The 20776-nt window shown below is 40.1% G+C and overlaps 1 protein-coding gene across 1 annotated transcript in view; it reads right to left on the reverse strand.

Annotated features, from left to right (window-relative positions):
- The window catches only part of ptch2 (patched 2), a 112216-nt gene that overhangs the window by 72948 nt on the left and 18492 nt on the right, over positions 1-20776 (reverse strand). The window contains exon 3 of the mRNA XM_060830522.1: positions 899-1088. Within this exon, the coding sequence (XP_060686505.1) occupies positions 899-1088 (190 nt within the window). The remainder of the gene's footprint in view (positions 1-898; positions 1089-20776) is intronic.

The raw sequence follows: 20776 nt of genomic DNA on the forward strand, positions 1-20776 counted from the left end.
ACTCCATCAAGAGTAGACCCAGAGTCCTCAACTGCCCTTCATATGACAAAGTTAAAAATCACACAACACCAAATTATAGTCCAATAGGTTATTTGGAATCACTAGCTTTTGGAACGCTGCTCCTTTATCAAGTGGCGCAATGCTCTGAAAGCTAGTGCTTCAAAATAAACGTGTTGGACTATAACTTGGCGTTGTGTGATTCATATGACAATCCCTTCATGTCCAGGGTGATTCTTGTAAACCTCCTCCTCCTGATGCCAGCACATCCTTCCCTAGATACTGGGCCTAAAACTGCTCACAGTACTCCGAATGTGGTCTGCCTACAACCTTTTACAGCCTCAGCAGTGCATCCCTGCTCTTATTTTTAACCTTCTCAAAGTCATGTGAACACTGCATTTGCCTTTCTAACTGCCAAATGAAACTGTATGTTAATCTTGAAAAAATACTGAACTGGACTCCCAAGTCCCTTTGTGCTTCAGACTTCTGAAGCCTTTGCCCATTCAGAAAATAGTGCATGCCTCTATTCTTCCCATCAAAGTGCATAACTTCACACTTTCCACGTTATATTCCATCTGCCAATTCTTTGCCCACTCTCCTTCCTTGTCTAAGTCCTTCTGCAGCCTCCCCGGTGGTTCAACACAACCTGTCCCTCCTCCTGTCTCTACAAGGGCTACATGGGCAAAGAGATATGTGGATTAAAATACGATGGCCTGACAACCCAGGTTGCTGAGTGCACTAGAATGGAAATACTTAGTAGCACTGGCTGCACCAGTACAGAGACAGAGAGAAACAGTTCAATGACCTGACCAATGAAATGCGCTCCATATTTGCCCTGCCTTCTCTTCCCGCCTGAAACCCAACCTTCAAAGTCAACATGTGATGGGAGCAACATTCTTACTTTCCATATAGCGAGATCTGTACTTTGCTGGCTGCCAGAGCGGCAAGCAGGTGCTGAAGCAATGCCTCCTGAGTAAGGATATTCTCTCCTTCCTTCTTTGAGGTTTGAATTAACATCTGTGTAGTGAAGATCGTCTCCTCGCCCAGTTTCTCCCGTGTGTACATTAACTCTTGACTCACTCTGCTTCCCACTGCAATAAAACAGAACAAAACATTTAAAGTACCACCGTTAATAATACAATTAACAGACAATTACCATGACAATAGATATTAATTCACTTCAACATTAGGCATGCCAACAATGACCAGATTTAGCTTATGATGAGTTTCCTCGAGTCATGATTAAAAATTGCCCTTTCACCTTTGGGAATCATAATCAAATCCAGTTTAGATGACAGAATGAAAGTTTCCTTTGTAAAAGCCTTAAATAAAATGCATCTAAGGCAACTGTGACCGGGTTCCTAGTAGGTAAGAATCCATGCAAGGAACTAGTACTAAGCAGTCTCAACAAGATGGCTAGCTTGGGAAAACAAAATTCTGCATGTTTTAATTGGGGAGTTCTCCTCTTCTTTAGGGATCAGTCATGTTTTATAGGATGGAGTTTACAGGCTTTGTTTCCTCCGTTAAACTCAAGACCTAGAACATTTGATGGTGACACTGGGTGGCACAGTGGTTAGCACTGCTGCCTCACAGCGCCAGAGACCCGGGTTCAATTCATGCCTTGGGCAACTGTCTGTGTTGAGTTTGAACATTCTCTCTGTGTCTGCATGGGTTTCCTCCCACAGTCCAAAGATGTGCAGGTTAGCTAAATTGCCTGTAGTGTTAGGTGTAGGGGTCTGGGTGGGTTGCTCTTCGGAGGGTCGGTGTGGACTTGTTGGGCTGAAGGGCCTGTTTCCACACTAAGTAATCTAATCTAAAAAAAATTCACTACCGCCTCCCCTGCCATGCTAACATTCTTCGTCATTCTGAGGACAAAATTCAATCTTCTCGTCCTCCTTTATGTGATTTTTGCTTCAGGTTATATAGCTAACATTTTGGTTGGGTGCAGGGTGAACTTTCAAACCTACGGCTTGTCTCACCCTTTGTCAACAGCCCAGCCCAAAGCTACAGAAAATGAACAGCTGGAATGACTCCTGGGCAGCCCTGTCTGATGAGTAAAAAGTGAGGTCTGCAGATGCTGGAGATCAGAGCTGAAAATGTGTTGCTGGTTAAAGCACAGCAGGTTAGGCAGCATCCAAGGAACAGGAAATTCGACGTTTCGGGCCAGAGCCATTCGGGCCATTCCTGATAAAGGGCTCTGGCCCGAAACGTCGAATTTCCTGTTCCTTGGATGCTGCCTAACCTGCTGTGCTTTAACCAGCAACACATTTTCAGCTCTGTCTGATTCAGAGAGAAAAGCACCTATCTTCAGTTCCGTATGAGTCATATCAAACTTAAAATATCGAACTTGAAGCTCCACAGAAGCAGTCAGACCCGCTGAGTTTCTGCAGCACTTTCTGTTTTTATTTCAGATCTCCAGCATCTGCAGTACTTCGCTTTTGCAACAAAGAGAAAGGCAATGTCCTACATTACAGCAGCTAAATATTTGACACATTCTTAAATTTTTAAACATTTGCACCCTGTTTTGTCTATATTAAACACTTAAAAAAACTGAAAAATGAAAGTGTGCAAAATAATAGCAAAAGCATTGTCTCATATGGAATGCCACATGGACTTGAATGTGGCACTGCATTTGAATAATATATTGTACTTCATCCCTCCAAAAGTATTCCAAAATTGGAATTACTAAATTAATAATTTAAAAAATTTATACTGCACTTTCGTTCTAACCTAACTGGTCCCCTCATCCTCCAGATCAATTGGAGTAAAGTAATATGAGGCAGAAAAAATTACAAAAAGCTATTTCAAATAAGTAAGCCCAAAGAAATAAAATGCCTTTTCCCCTGTAATGTCCATGAATTTGAAATGTAAATCAATCATTTTCCACAGTGCTTGATCCTTGATCAAATTCTTTTTCAGCCCTGAGGTAATACTGTTGACTGTTCACACTTTGTACTGAATCCTTGAACTCAAGATGGTAAATGAAGTATCAGAGAAAACAAAGCCTTTCAAAGAGAAACAGTCCAAGACTTGATTATAGGAATGGGCTGTCTTTCTACTCATAAAAATCTGCATTGAGATACTACAGCCCCTCTTGGCCTGGAGTGTGTAAAACATTTCCTGGCTTGCATGGTGCATGCCTTCCACTTTCATTCTCTGATAACCACCCCGACTCCCACTTCCTTGCAGAATGGCTCCATTTCTTACATGCTTTTGTCTGCTATACAGTCCAAATTGAAGGGCTGGCAGATGTCCAGTGTGATGTAAACCAGTATCATCGAGCAAGACTATGAACAGGGAGTATTATAAAGCATTACTTTTAATATCCTGATGGTTTCTGAGCTCCTTCCCCTTGCTGTGGCTAGCCAAACACATCTGTCTGCTTGGAGCTGTTGATTGGCAGTTTAATACTAGGACACCTGGGGAGGTGGCATGAACTGCTCGATGAATATCTACATCGCAGCCTAAACAAAACCATCCATTTATACAGCAACATCCTGTTCTGGAGAAACAGAAATGCAATTTTATTCAGTTACTTTATTTCTTTGAAAGTATAACTAATTAGATGGATAGGACAGAAAGTTTTGTGGATCAGTGGGTAGCATCCTTGATTTAAACCAGAGGACTGGGTTCAAGTCCCACTCTTAGAATTGAGGCCGATGTGTTCACAATGCAGCCAAACAAGTTTAGGATCAACTTGTAAATCTTCCCAAAACATGGTAACAGAAGAAGAGATTCCTGGTCAGTCTTATGGTGGAAAGGAATTGGAGCTTCTCTCGCAATTATCCACTGCTCCAGGATACAACATGCATGTAAAAGTATATGTTGCCATAGCAATTCAGACTCCTGGCCTGCTAGCTTGCTCAATTGACTGGACAGCCGGCGTGGATCAAACTGGTGGCAACCTCTAGAAGGGATTCGATCCCTGTTTTGGCTGCAGTGGATTCGGGACCTGCCCCACTTGTGGTCAAGGTTGTGGCACTGTAATCAGGCCTGCCTTCAGGTAAAGAAACTCAAACAAAAACTCTAAAGGTACTTCATAAAGATCTTTACAAATATTAGGCGAAAGTGGGTACTGCAGATGCTAAAGATTAGAGTCAAGATTAGAGTAATGCCGGAAAAGCACAGCAGGTCAGGCAGGATCCAAGGAGCAGGAAAATTGACATTTCAGGCAAAAGCCCTTCATCAGGAATGATTCCCCATCAGTGCCAGGGGCAGCTGTGGCCAGGACTGGGACTATAAGCAGTTCTCAGATTCCAAGTCCTGGACCAGGTAAGGGTGGGGAGGGCGGTTTGCCCAGTCTCCCTCCTGTGAGAAAGATTTCCTGACAGCAGGAAGATTATGGAATATATCCTCTGCCCTCCCCTCCCCATTTAATTGGCCCCCTTCACCTTCCAGTCCATCACCAGAATATGAAACTAGCCCTAAAATCTCTGAATTCCTCAAAGGTTTTCCAAATACCACCAACTGTAACAATATGAAATATTGACCATCAACGTGATGTTGGCAGTTTATGATGAACAGACGGATTCTACAGCCATATACTTTGTCCCTCTTCTGTTGTTTGAGATGGCTGTGTTTTAACTGTCAAGACACTTATAAAAGACTTGTAAAAGACTTAGAACTTAAATGGAAGTTTTACTGAACAAGGGCAAAAATGTAACTTAGAATTTGGATATGTAATTGTTCATTTTTATTTTGTATTGCCAGCCCAGTTCTGGATCTGTGCTAGAACACAGGTGTGCATGTGCAATTTCCTCACAGAGTAGCCACAGAGAGACACTGAGAAGTCAAGGAAAAAGGGGAGGGAAAGTCAAATTCAGTGACAGTGGTCATGCAACATGAAGAAGAAGGCATACAATAACGCTGATCTGAGAAGAGGTCTCCTATTAGCTCTTTCAGCTATGTAAGACATAAATTAGAGGAAAGGATAAAATATAACATAGCTTACAAATTAACAAATACACAACAAATATAACTTTCATTCTCCAGTTAGTACAGGAATGAATGAAGGCGTAATTAAGAGGTCAGACTCCCAGTGAAGCACACTGGAGCCTCAAGTGTCCTGTTTGTAATAACTGCACATAAATTTAAACTCAATTAAATTGTACTGAAATGGTAAAAGTAACGGGTGCATTTTATATGGTGTTTGGTAAAATTGGGAATGAGAAACAGAGAGAGATGTCTCTTTCATTTTAAGTTTGGGAACATGTACAGCTTACAAATTTTTAAAAAATGGAATCCTCAAATTCCTTAAGTTTATTATATAGTTCAACATGGCACAGTAAGATGCAAAATAGCCATCTGAAAAGTAACACTTCAAGGGAGACACTGCCTCACATGCTGAGGCAATTTCAAACTAGTATTCCCTTCTTAAGAAGGATAAAACAAAAGATTTTGTACAAAGTAGTTTCATTATCAACAAAGATATCACCCAGCATGTTATAGTCTTAAAAAGTGAAGTTTACCATCATATCCTGTCAACAGTATCGCTTTACTTTTTTAATAAAGTTAATCCCAATTGTAACCCTGAACACCTGGCAGTGACAGTGCAAAAGACAAGGAGGTTAAAATAGTCTGGGCAGAACCAACTGCATTCCCACACACTCTCCCATCTTGGCTACATTTAGCTGCAACGATGGTGCTACAGAAATGCTACCTCCTACTATTTGGAAAGATTGAGCCCACTTAGAGCTTCTGGTCAACAAAGGACCTTCCATCAAGAGCTTTAGTCCACTTGGACAAATAACATTACCACATTATCAGGGTGTCACACACTAATCATAGCTTAGCAGAGCTAAAGGAGTGACCGGTTACGAAAAACATCTTTGGCTTTTGAAGTGCATGACTTCCAGCTGATACTATCACAAATCCTCCCACTGCAGAAAAGTACCGCTCACCTTCTACAAACAGAGTGGGCAGGTTATTGGATGCGCTTTGTGGCAATTACATCTGTGCCCTATCCACATTGCACTACCATGCCACTTCTCAGAATTCAATACTTAAAAGAAATTACATACAACTTTGCCAAAGTTTGTAAAATAAAACCCTCTCTTTAATTACTCACTTTTTGTTTGAATTAGCCAGAAGGATGACTGGAATGGTTAACAAAACCACGCTTCTAAAGAATTATGAGCAAGAAAAGCCTTTGTAAATGGAATTTTCTTTAGTAACTTTGAAAAACTGCAGTCTGCACAGGCAAACAAAATGGAGACTGTCCCTTTAATTACAGGATTGCTGAACTAAATTACAGTTACTTGCAATCCCTTATTCATCCATCTGGACCACCCAGAATACCCAAACATAAAAACTGGCTACCCGTCATGTCATGACGAATGCTCAGCAGCATCCAGTTCAAAAATGAACACAGAGATGAGAAGCTGGTTCTTCCTCATAATAGTTCAGTTCCTGCAGGAACATTATTTTCCAGTATTGGGTTTGCAGCACCAAAAGATAAGTTTGGTTCCATCTCTTTATTCGCAAGCAATAGTGCACGAAATAACAGAACTCGCCACCTTACTACTGACCAAACAAACAAGCTAGAGATATCAGGCCCTGCTAGGGTGAAAATGGACGGTGGGACAAGCTGTCAAAGTACCTGCTTTGGCAGCCCAGGCTACTTTGCCAATTTCCCATTTCTGTCCATCCCTCCCATCCTGAAGTGATTCCCAAATCTATCTCTGTTCCAACTAAACAAGTGTGAAATTCATGGCCAATTACTGTCTCCCTCTGAGGGCAGGTTCAGGGTAGGGAGGCAGCCCCAATTTCTACTTCCTGCTCTGGAGCCCTTGGTCTCAGACCAACCAATGTTACTGATCCAATCTTTTGACTTAGTAGTACATCCCAGGGATGACTACTTATCTTCTGTGGATGAAGTCCCTCAACGTCACTTTGTGCTCTTCCACACCATGTTTGATTAAAACAGGGAAATGATGGGTGGGCTTGTCAATTTACAGTGCCATATTGTCAAAGTTCCTAAACCAACCATGATGCACTTTCAAAAGGAATTTTCTTTCACCACATCTGGATCAAATTTAACTCTGTGACAGAATATATCAGTACTCATCACCCACTGTGGGCTTGTGCCAGTGTTGCTCAATGATGAACCACAAAATGTGATAGAAACACTGTGAAACCCTGCCTGGACAGAAAACTGGAAAGTGAGAAAAGGCACAAGAAATACAGCAAAGAAAAATGGAGAACATTGAAAAGAAAACAAAATATAAGAAAATGGAAAATGCACATTAGATAGTTAATCATTGACAAAAGACAGTAATTTTCTGTGCGTCAATATTGAAGTGGGTGGCTGTTACATTACGTAATGGGAACTGGAAGAGTGCTAAAGCGAGAATCCAGAGACACTTCAAGAACTTCAGTAACAAAAAGGATCAGTGAGACAGCAACAATTTTGTTGCTTAGAGGTTATAATTTCCATAAGTTTTGCAGAGAATAATGAGTACTTCGGCATGATTACAAAGCTGTAGTCTAATTGAGATGTTTGGATCATTTATATATAGAATAATGGATATCTAGGAGTGATTATAAGGCTGCAATGTACTTAAGGGAATGAGATGGTTGTGCAGAGAATAATGGATACCTGAGGATGATTTAAAGTAGTCATGTAATTGAGGGGTGCAGCTAAGCTTGAACGATTTATAATTGTTATCTGAGGCCCAAAGCTTACACAGTCCCAAAATTACTCTAGTTGACACATGTGGATGGTTTTAATCTAACCTGCTTCCTTGGGCTAAATTTTACAACAGAGAGTGTGGTCTTGTAAAATGCAACTTAGAGTCTTCCCATTACCTTCTTGCTAGCTGCCCAACCTATCTCCCACTTTGTGGTGGGTGGGTGGGATGTCAGGCATGTTTCCCGCCTTGTTGAAATCTCTCAGAGGTTAGTGAATTCCTACTTAAGTGCTTCATGCCAATCCTTCCATTATTTTTCTTAGATGCTGGGGGAGGTACACATCATGTGGATCAGCATGGTAGCTTTTACCAGGGAAGCTGGTGTTAGGCAAATGGGCCTGGATCTTTTTTCTGGGAGTCCTCTTTTTCCTAGCAGTTTAGCTTCCCCTTACAGTTTAATACTTGGATTGGTCTGTACCATCACCTGCATTTGACAAGGTAAAAATTCTATTATATTTGTGACAGATCAAAAGTAAGTTGCTTTTAACTTTTATTCTTCTATAACTTCATTAATTTCCTGTTTTTAAGTTCTTCATACATTGCAGCCTCAGTGTTTTCTGGGACAGACTGCTTCCAGACCTTTTCCATGTCTCTCCCATCCACCATCATTAGCCACCAGAAAGTGCTTGACACTGCCCATGTGCCTATGTTGCCTCTGATTTCCCCTTGCCCCATCTCTGCCTGCCTCCCTACAAGGAAACATTGCAGCATTTGTTTTGTGCCTCCCACTCTGTGAAACTCAGACTGGGACTCGAACAAAGCAAAAATCCAAATCAACAGCTGGCCCATAACCAAGACTGGTAGTTTAACAGTTGGCATTACCATACAGGCCCATCTACACCTTCATTGCTATCAAACATAGTGCAGGCGACATGGATAAACAGGCAGGCTTCAATATAAAAATATAACCTACAATGGTATACAATTGTAAAGAATAGCAAGTGACAGCAAGAGTTTTAAGGTATTATCTAATTATGAAGAATTTGGCTGTTACTAAAATAACTAGTCACTCTTACCTACCATCAGCAAAAAAAAAGACCTATTTTAAGTTTCAATCTCACTCCCCAAGGAGTGAATAACAATATTACCAAAAGTGCTGTAGTGATGACATTTATGGTGCCTGCAAAACCCTTGAAAGCAATAACTGCCTTGAGTCTTCCTGCTATCCATTTATCTGAATGTTTTACATCACTCCTACTCTGTACACTAGAGAGAAAAATTGGCTACAAATGGCTTCCTTTTTTTTCCTTTGCAGCACATTCCAGTCAGATACTTTAAGCAGATTTTGGATTCCGCGACTTACTATTTCCTTTTTACTTATTTTTAAATCAATGGTGTCAATTTTGGAAATACATTACCAAAGATTTTCATCTGGCAATTTCACTGGGGTTTAGTGAAGCTGACACTGCAACTGCAGCTGTGCTCCAGCCCTAGGGTCACTAAGCCAAGACAAATACACAGGGCAGCATCTTCACTTTTTTTCAAAAGACAAATGAGTTGTGATATGTTTTGTACAGGGGAAATCAAAAATGAACTTTTGGATTTTTGAAAAAGAGGACTTCGACCAGCTGGTTATAATGCTGCTCCCTGCTCATTATTAAGTTTGGATTTTCATGTTGGAATGTTGATTCACAAACCCCCCTCTCCCCCAACCCCCCCACCCCCACAACATTACTATTCATAACCATTTTGTTACACTTTGACACATTAAAATTTAGTAATTTCAATTCCATCCCCCCACTGAACCATTTTCTTTTCAGTTCCCGAACTGAAGTTGATTAAATGGGCAAGCAGCATTCCAGCTCAGTGAACAGCTGCCAGAAGACCTGGGAATACCTTGGAAAGACTGGGAACAGTGGTCTGCCAGTTTTTCCATTCCTTCCTGTGGGTAAGCACTCTGATCTGCACCTTCCACATAACACCAAAATTGACACACGTGATCTGGCACTATATCTATCAATATTTCAGGAATAATGGTAAATGCAATATGACATGCTATTGTACTGCCTAATAGCTGGTAATGATTTTATACCATTACCACAGAGTCGCCACAGTATGGAAAGAAGCCATTTGGCCCATCAAGTCCACATTGATCCTCCAAAGACCATCCCACCGAGCACCCAATCCCATAACCCCGCATATTATCATGGCTAATCCTGCCCCAGACACTAGGGACAATTTATCATGCCCAATCCACCTATATCTTAGGAGTGTGGGAGGAAACCAAAGAACCTGGAGGAAACCCACACAGACACAGAGAGAATGTACAAACTCTGCACAGACGGTCGCTTAAGTCTAGAATCAAACCCAGGTCCTGGTACTGCCAGCCAGCAGTGTTAACCACTAAGTCACTATACCATGTCATATCCTGTTTAGTTTTACTGGTTCCAAGCAGAGCTCCAGCAATTTTGTTCTTCAACTCAATTTGGTGAGTTCAAAAAAGTAGAGTTATGCTGGTTGCGCCTGATTGTCCAATTTGATGAAGATTTTTGTTGTACAGTCATATCAAGATTAAGTGGAAATAAGGTACAGAAAAGCCATGTTCAAATTGAATGGAAGAGCAAAATATCCTGTTGCTGCTGCTAAATCAAGAGCTTTTTCCAACATCGTCATGGTCCTATAGTATCCAACTTTGAATGACAGCCATGATTTGGAGATGCCAGTGTTGGACTGGGGTGTCACAACCACATGCTGAAAGAGCAGTGCTCCAAAAGCTAGTGCTTCCAATTAAACCTGTTGGGACGATAACCTGGTGTTGTGTGATTTTTAACCTTGAATGACAGAGAATACAGCACAGAAACAGGCCATTCAGGCAACTAGCCTTTGTCAGCGCTAAAACGTCATACAAGTCTCCTTGTATTGATACTGTCAAATTTATTGATTTAGCTGAAGAGTTGCTTTTTCCATTAACACAATTAGTTTCAGGACATCTCTCTCTCTCTCTCTCTCCTGGAGGTCTAAAGCCCCTTTCCTCCCAACTCTCCAATAACCTGAATTCTTCTAAAATTTGCAACCATATGTGTGAAGAAAGAGACAAGACTGTTTACAAAGTGTGTCAATCAGACTGCCACAATCTTGTAAGTCCCAATTAGAGTCATAGAGTCATAGAGATGTACAGCTTGGAAAAAGACCCTTCACTCCAATTCCTCCTGCCGACCAGATATCCCACTTGCAATTGTACCAGCCTCCACCACTTCTTCTGGCAGCCCATTCTACACACACACCACCCTCTGTGTGAAAAAGTTGCTCCTTAAGTCTCTTATCTTTCCCTTCTCATGCTAAAGCTTCATTTTTGATCCCAAATTTGTAGCTCTGTTTATTTTGCAGAACTACTTCACATCCATCAAAACATGAAATTTGATTTTGCAAGTTTCAAGTGCGTTCCTGATAGTTACCAAAAAGCACAAAAACCACAGAGGTACTGACAAACATATCAAAAACATGTCAGACTACACTTCACATTATTCCTCTGAACACAGAAAGTAAGATTTCGATTTACACAATGATGAATGCAGCAACTTGATTGACAGCATTATCATTTCAAATAGAATTACATAAAAAGGATAAGAGGAACACAGGATGTTTGGCCCAGCATTTGGTTTCACGTGACCATGAGTTATACTTCCATCTACCTGTAGCTACAGTAACAATCAATTTAAGTTACTCAGTCGAGCTCATAACGTGGCTCATTCCCTTTGAAAGGGAATATGTTGAAACCTTATTCCTTTCTTGAATTGCCAAGACTTGTGGAGGCCATAGGTCCTTGTTGTTTCCTTCATGAGACTGTATCAGCAAATCAGAGTCAACCTGCTCACCAATTAGGACCCTTTTCTCCTGTTGTTTAAATTGTTTTGGTCTCTTCAAATTTTGACATTCTGCACCTATCCTGATGACTGCAAAATGAAAAGCTTTGGTACCATGTCCCTCATCTCAGAACCATTTATGTTCTGTTATCGAGCAACTGGTTGTGAGAGCATAAGACCGTAAGACATAAGAGCAGAAATTAGGCCATTCAGCCCATCGAGTTTGCTCCGCCATTTAGTCATGGCTGATAGGTTTCCCAACCCCATTCTCCCACTTTCTCCCCATAACCCTTGATCCCCTTTACACGGTTGTATCTGTTCTATTCCCATGTTCCTTCTTTCTCATTTATTTCACCCACCTATTTCATTTTCTCAGAAATGTTGACAGGGTCTCCAGTCAAATCATTAACTTTGATAGTACATCTTTTGCCCCATTACACTCTGCAAAAATATTTTCTGCTCATTGTTCTAAATCGCTTGCATATAATCGTCTACCTGATCCTTTCACTTTTAAATGCTTGAGTCATTGGAAAGGTTTGTGTCTGTCTACTCCATCCCATGCCTTCACCACAACATTTTTATCAAGTCACACCATTGTTTTCTTTGGTTTAATGAAAGCAGAAAGTGATGAAGTGTTTCACCATACTATGCAGCATCCTAGTAAATGTGTGCTGTATACTCTCTACTGTTGGAAATAATATCAGAAATAACTTTAATTCATGAAAACTAGCTTTAGAGAAAAGACAAAAATCTGGAAGATTGAGAAAGTAAGAACTGAAGTAAACTGTACCACTGTAGACTGTTCATTTCAAACTCTGTTGAAGAAAAGTATTGAACGGACTGAGTCTTGAGAATGGCTTGCTGACATAATAACTCTAATCTTTTGGAAAGTTACCTAAACTGGGTGAAGTAATTAGCCAGAGTATTAGCCAGTGACATTACAACTCCATCTCCACCTCCTCTCTCTTATCATCTCACAGAAAATATCTCATAATTAAATGTGTAGCTAAATATTAATGAAACAAATTCCTTACCCTGAAAATGCTTCAGTTAAAGTGCCCAAAATATAGCAATTGCATGACAATGAAGCCCAATGACATAGAAACAGAGAAAATGAAAACAGGAATAGACCATTCTACCTTCAAGCCTGCTCTAACAATTCAATGTGATCAAGGCTGATCATCCAACTTATCCTGTTCCCTCTTTCTCCTCATACCCTTTGATCCCATTAGGCCTAAGGACTATGTGTATCTCCTTCTTGAAAAACATTCGATGTGTTGGCCTCAACGCTTTTGGTGACAGAGATTTCCTCAGGCTCATTACTCTTTGGGTGAAGACATTTTTCCTCATCTCAGTCCTGAATGGTCTACCCAGTATCCCTAAACTGTCACTGTCTGTTTCTAGATTTCCTAGTCATCAGGAACATCCTTCCTGCATTTAATCTGTCCTACCATGTTAAGATTTTTGTAGGTTTCTAAAAATCACCCCTTATTCTACCCTTGAAAATAGTCCTAATTGATCCAGTCTGTCTTCATCCATCAGTTCTGCCATCTCAAGAATCAGTCAGGTGAACCTTTACTGCACTCGGGCCAAAGCCAGAATATCCTTCCTCAAAAAAAAAGACCAAAATTGCACATGATATCCCGGTCTCATCAAAACCCTTCACGACTGTAGCAAGACATCCCTACTCTTGTATTCAAATCCTCTCATTGTGAAGACAAATGTACCATTTGCCATCTTCACCATCTGCTGCACTTTCACGTTTACTTTCAGTGACTGATGTACAAGGACACCCAGGTCTCATTGCACCTTGTCCTTTCCCAATGCATCACCATTCAGGTAATAACCCACCTTCCTGCTTCTGCTGCCAAAGTGGATAACCTCACACTTATCCACATTATACTTCAACTGCCATGCACTTGTCCACTCACTCAACCTGTCCAAATCACAATGAAGCATCTCAGCATTCTCCTTATAGTTCATCTTCCCATCCACCCTTGTATCATCTGCAAACTTGCAGACATTATATTTAGTTCCCTCATGCAAATCATTAATATATATTTTGAGTAGCTGGGGTCCCAACACTGATTACTGTGGTACCTGCCTGTGCCTCCCACTCAGTAAAAGATCCATTTATTCCCACTCATTGTTTCCTGTCTGTCAACCAGGTCTTTGCCAATATCAATACACTTTCCAATGTCCTTACGTCAAACCCTTAGGTTGGACCTTATCGGATGCCTTCTGAAAGTCTAAGGAAACCATCCCTGGTTCCCAGTTATCAACACTACTTGTTACATCCTTGATAAATTCCAGTAGATTTATCAAGTGTGATTTTCCTTTTGTAAATTCATGCTGATTCTGCCCAATGCAGTCACTGTTTTCCAAGTGCTCTGCTATTAATTTTTTTTATATAATGAACTCTAGTATTTCCCCCACTACTGGCATCAGGCCAGCCAATGTAAAATTCCCTATGTTTTCTCTACTTCCTTTTTTAAATATCAGGGTTACACGAATTACCCTTCAGTCTATAGGAACTGTAACAGAGTCCATGGAATCTTTAAAGATGACCACCAACCTTGGTTTCAGCACTCATTGTCTCTGCGGGGTGGGTAAGAACGTGATGTTGGACTTGAAAATTCACTCTCTCCAACTATCACAGAAATTCAACTTTATAATTTGCAGATCCACAGTTGCCATCTTGGGAAATTTTAATTTTTCATTATCTAAGTCACGCACCCTTCCCGTATCTCCTCTTTTCTTTTGCTGTGACCATAGCAATGAAACTGTGCTGCTGAATCCTAATAATCATTGAATTACTTCATGCCAAGAAATGCTGTACTTGAATCAGTATTTCTACAAAATCTGGATAAAAATAGCCAATTGGCAGATCCTTTTATCTCAGCTCATGTGAAGTTTTCATTCAACAATCAATTTAAATAAAACCAACACAAAACATTTAACAAAAGCCTTCCTTTATACAACACTGAATAGATTTCTAATATGCTGCTCTGGTGATATTCGGTCTATGGAGTCCAGACTTAGCACAGTTCATTGAGATATTAATGAGTTGTATCATGATTTTGTAATTTGAAAGAATGAAAATTTCTCCACTATTGGTTGTGTATTGGGGTTTCTAAACCAAATGAGACATTGAGTTACTTCAAGTTAGCCTTTTAGCTTGCAGAGGTCTTATTTCAATTTTATTACATTTTATAATTCAGAGCTAGATATTTTGAATTTGTGGGCACACCAGTCATAGCTAGCTCTAAAGAGGATTTTTTAGTCCCCACAGTACAACACAATCCCAAATATCCAGAGTGGAAAGAAAACCCGCAAATATCCCTAAAATGAACAACAAAAATACTAAAGTACCATTTGCAAACTATCGGTCTTTTCATATGCTTAGAACAATTGCTGACAATCACACATAATTTATTCTATTCATTTCCACAAACTAATTGGGCCAGTCAACAAAAAAAACTGTTTTGCAACAGACAACTATCAATGTAAGTGAGGGAAGATTTTTTTTTATTTGAGTCACACTGCTAAGAGTCTGTTATATTTGTAAAGGAATCCATGGGAAAGTAAACAGTTGATTATTATTCCTGCAATGAGTATTCAGTCTCTTCCCCCTACAATTTATATATGCACTATATTCCTTACCCTTAAACAATGCAGAAGAGGTCTTTTGTGATGCAGTGGTAGTGTCTCTGCCTCTGCTCTAGAAGATCTAGGTTCAAGTCCCATCTACAGTGGAGGTGTGTCATAGCATATCTGAGCAGGTTGATTACAAATAACTATAAGGTACAGAAGGCAGACAACATGGTCTTGGAATTCTATATTTTATTGAAAATGGCTGATCGACATAAGGTGTTGATTGAATCATCTTTCTCATCCTATAGTGAGGTGTCTTGTCTTTTTGCTCTAATACACACTTACTGAGAAGAGAAGAAAGACCAATGATTGGGGAACTGTCAGCTTTATTCATAAAATTTCAATGTATGCAGGCCACTTAGAAGGTTTCCCAACTACTACCACAAATTAATCTTCAATAACCAATGTTTTTATTACTCATAATCAGTCCATCATGTCATTTATCATTTACTTACTAATGGCCTTAAAAATATAATCCTTTGTTCTTAATAGTTTATATTTTGTTTCCAAATTGTATGCAGTTAAGGTACAAATTGTACAAATTGGTCTATTCTGAATGAACTTACCGTACTTCCAATTCAAGATGACAAAAATCCAGGAATATAATTTCTTGGGAAGTTATAGCATTCATTTATAATGGAAATTGAAACTGGGAAATACATAACTGGTGCCTGAGTAAATATAGTTTTTTGATACTGTTGCCCAAGTCAAAGAATTATTGGAGCAAAAAGTCATTGACAGTCAGAGATAAATGACACTAAGTAGCTGTAATTTTCCCCTTCCTGGAAGGGGCAAGTGAGGTGGTGAGAAGAGGAAATAATTGGAAAAGTTGGCCCTGGCAAAATACTCATCACCTTCTTGTTACTCCCTAACTAGGCTCTGGGCCAGATGGTCCATTGGGGACTTTCTCTTTTTACTACAAACGAAGACCCATAAGTGGTCAATTAATGGTCACTTAAGGGATGTAAAAAATAATTATCATAATCCATGCCATTTTGTCAAGCAATAATCTTGACCATTACTGAAGTTATGAATGGATAATAAAATGATTTTGATTATAGCACAGAGGAAAATATTAAGCCCTTTAACTCGATGCCAGCTGTACAAGAATACTTTATTAGTGTCCCCACCACCTCTACCCCTTTTATGAATCCCTGCAAATTTTTGTCTTTGGGTTCTTATTCAATTTCCTTTTGAAATTCATGACTGAAATGGTCTCAACCGTCCTTTCAGGCATCACGTTCCAGACTGTCACCATGCAATGTGTAAAGAAGTGTTTTCTCAAGTTGCCCTTGGTTCCTTATTCAAACATCTTGAGGGCATGTTGTTTGGTTCGCAACCCTTTCATCAAAGAAAACACTTTATCTTTATCTAACCTATCGAGACACTTCTTAATTCTGAGCACCTTTATCAAATCTTCGGCCCTTTTCTTATCCATTCCAACCATTCACTTAAACCTTTTCTACACACTTTGTAAAACCTTCATCTCCTTCTGCTAGTGAGTTACAACCAAGTTCTGCATATACTAGCAGCATTCTCTGAAATATAAATGTCTCGAGCATTTTTTAGTATTTTCCCTTTTACTACAGTAAGGAGTCCCTGAATATATCCGAAGAAGTATACTATGGCTCTGTTAATGTATTTTCAAGTAACGGAGAAGCTTTTATTTTAAAGCTTCCCATCTATTTTAATTGTTGGTAAAAACAAGCGTGTCTCTGTCATCGAGCAGCATCACGAAGAAGAAAAAAATTACATGCCCTGCTTTTGGGCTTTTCTTCCAATCACATAGCATACACGGCTAAGGCCACCTTCAAAGTGTTGTGGGTAGGATTAGCTGGATTAGGGCTTCACTGAAAAGACCCACGCTGCTTTGGAGGAAGTCTCACTGTGGACTAGTTGAAAGAGACTTTTTTTGTACCTGTCCTAGCCACTCCTGCTTTTGTTACCAGGGGTGGGGGGAGGGGTAGCAGAAAGAAGTAAGTCCAAGAGGCTCATAAGTGCTCTCCAGCCAAGTGCTGTCAAAACATGTATTGACCAGAATGTTTTTTTTTGTTTTACATCATTGCTCATTCAGGCCCTTCCCCAGAACCACTTTCTGTGTTTTTAAGGGGAGCAGGGCGGAGAGAGAGAGAGAGAGGGGGGGGTGGGGTGGGGGAGAGAGAGAGAGAGAGTGTGTATGTGTGTGTTTGTGTGTAGGGGTGGCCCTTTCCCAGAACCACTTTCTGTATTTTTAAGGGGAGCAGTGAGAGAGAGAGACAGACAGACAGAGACAGAGCGACAGAGAGAGAGAGAGAGTGTGTGTGTGTGTTTGTGTGTGTAGGGGGTGGTGGTGGGACAAGAGGAGAGAGAGAGAGAGAGAAACAGGCCTTTAGGAAAAGCTTTGTTGAAATTAAATCTTTCCATTCCCTGAATTGAGTAGCAGATGTGTGCTCCACCTCAGGCCCAATAGACTGGTCTCATCGAGCCTCCAGTGAATGAATGCAAGGCTTTGTCACTACCATGAATGTCCGTCAGAGATGTTCGGTAACAAACAGGGGGAGAAAAAGAATTCTCTACAACAAAAGCTGAAGACCAAAGCCTCTAAAAAAATAAACCAAGGCAAGTGAGTGGGGAAGGAAAAGGCATGTATGTGCAGGGGTGCGGGGTTCTATGTAATATAGAAAATGATTAAAATCCTTGCAAAATTGTGAAGGGAAGGACGAAGTTGAGCAATTAAGGGTGCAAGGAAAGCGCTGCTGTCTAGTTTGTTTTACAAGCCTAAGTACTCAATTCCATCTGGCTTTAGCCGCTCTGTACTTAGATTCAGAAACCAAAGACCCTGACTGGGTTGAGGACAGTGTGACCCAAAGAGGTACAGCTGGGAACTATTGAGCCCTGAGACTCCTGTCAGCCTTGACATAAATTTCCACTGGTGCTGGCATTTACGCAGTTGGCATTTCCATATGTATAGACTTGCCTGTACTAATTATGCTAATCATCTCCTCTGTTGGCTCCTGTGAAAAATGGCCACATTAAGCACTCCAGTGCCTGCTAATGCGGCTTAATGTGTGGCTGAGATATACATTCATCCTGCTCTGAAAGGCAAAATTTTTCCACATTGCTGGCTTCATTCACGGAAAAAAATGAATTTGTTGAACTTAGATCAGTCCCTTACACCAAGGCGAGTGAAATACTGGCTGAAACCAAAGTGTTACTGTTGATTTTTCTCTCTCACTATGCTTTTTATTTAGAAAATAAACCCAAGAAACACCCACTACCTATCAAAGTAATGTACAAATTAAAAAAAAGGAATTCCTTTTGGCTTGCCAATCTTTCTTATTTTCTGGCAGTCTGAACTCTGCCATGGCAAAGTACACCCTTCGCCTGTCAACCACCACCCAAACCAAATCTGTTGCGAGCAAACTTATTAATTTCATATTAGGTTGCTAAGAGAACCTATTTTAATACCATCTTTCATTCTAAACTCATCTGTCGAATGGAAGTTTATGGGTTTCTACATTAAAAAGAAACAATGCAATGGATAATTAACCACAGCCTGGACTAATAACAATGAATACTTTTTTTAAGCAAGTTTCTGCCTTAAAAATAGACTCCTATTAAAGACAAATAGCCTATGGGACAATCTGAAAGTACAACAGGACTGGGCAGGAGCCAACAACTCACAAATTTCTCACCCGAAAAATCTGGGACAGATGTGGGAATCCTACTTTTGGATGGGCACAGTCAATGGTGAGGATGGTGAGTGGTGGGATCGGTGATGGGGGTGGGGGGAATGAAGTGAATGATACTTCAAACAATCACAGCAATAACAAAGTTGTCCCACCCACCTACACAGGCAGACAACCGTATGTTAGATGAGAACAGCTGATCCTAAGCAGACCAGCATGCCCTATGTTCCCTACACAGAATGCTACCAAAGCTCATCAGTGAACATGAATCCTATAGGTGCCAGTAGTTCAAAATACTGACACTCTATTGTCCACTGAATCATTGTGATTCAATAACTTCAGAGCACTTTGCCTCTTTATGACATAACTAATTCATCTGTGGTCTCTTATTTAACATACATACACAAACAAACCTTGCAGTCTTGAGTTAAAGGAGGTCTTTGTTGGATTGGCCTATTTTATCAACTTGATCTTTACATATGTTGCTATAGTAATCATAACCAAAAGCTTTGCTCATAACTTTTTAAAATCTGGTGTGAAATCTGAGGGCAGACAGTTGTACAAATGTTACATTGTGGTGATCCTCGCTTGCATTTCAAAAAACTTAGGAACATCAGACAGGAATAGATGTTAATAGAACAAGTAGATGTTAACAAATATTAAGCTTAACATAGCAGAGCTATTGAAAGCAAAGCACCAATATAAACTTACTTTTAAAAAAGCTGAAATATACAGGTTATTCCTTAAAAACATTACTGTCAGCCAGTATTAAATGCAATTAGAATTACTATACTTCTTTTAATCCAGCTTACTTATCACACTGATTATTAATGGCACTATTTTAAATGAACAAATGAGATTGAATCCCTGATAAAGATAATTCATTACAAAGTGTCTCCGAGATCTGAATTCACACCTTCAGTGGTATTGCCGAAATGATACCTGTCGAGATTGTGATAACATTAGAGTCTAAATCTTGGCGTATTAATTGTATCACTCTATTTAGTAATCAGCTATTACTTTTATTACCTTCCAGCTGGAATATGTTTGCTGTTTCTCAGAAACAGAATGAACAATATGAATACCACCAAGCTTCACCCAATACACAAAGAACTCACTCCCTCTAAACTCCTCAATGCATCTTTATCTTGAGCCCCAAGGCGATTGCCACTTTTTGTTTATACTTACTGCTACTAAGGTATGTGGTTCCTCAGCAAGTTTATTTGTGTAGCTAGTGCCCCACAGTTCATGGGCCATGGCTACAGCCTGTGTGAATAACACCACCATGAACTAGGCCTCCTGGTTGAATTGTTAAGAGGGACCGGGGGTGCCTTACTTCACCTTCATCTAAAAGTGAAAAATGTTATACACTGTATCAAGGTAGCACAACATATCTGGTGCTTCATTAGGCTGTAAGTTTGACAGTAAATCAACAAATCCCAAACAACTGATTTGTCTTGACTGTTCAGTATTACTGTGTTTCTTGCTTTGGGAGAGAATGAATTTTTGTGCACTCCTTACAAAAGAATTAACAAGCCAAGATTGGGCTCAGCAAAGACATCATAAACTGGGATTTTCCACTTCAAACCCTGAATATGGACCCAGCATTTTAATATTCTGAGCATGGTAAAGTGGATCAGATTCAACAAGAGGGCATCTGGAACGCTGAAGAGGAAAATATTTTTAAAAACTTCCTGATCGCCTCTACCTGAGTGTCAATTGGAATGATGTTTGATTTGGGTGGGAAGACTGGAAATAAGCAAAGAACCTCTCCCCCTTAATCTCTGTGGGTAAACAGACAACCAAATTGCTGCTGGTGTGGGGGAGGCAGAAACCAAATTACGACTAAAATGGTGTTTTTGCCATCTTTCCCCAAACACATGCAAATAAGGCACCAAAAGACCATAAGATGGGTGCAGATGTTGGCTATTCAGCCCCGCCATTCAATCATGGTTGATCAGATAAC

The sequence above is a fragment of the Hemiscyllium ocellatum genome, chromosome 9, assembly GCF_020745735.1.
Source record: "Hemiscyllium ocellatum isolate sHemOce1 chromosome 9, sHemOce1.pat.X.cur, whole genome shotgun sequence".
Taxonomy (NCBI): Eukaryota; Metazoa; Chordata; class Chondrichthyes; order Orectolobiformes; family Hemiscylliidae; genus Hemiscyllium; species Hemiscyllium ocellatum.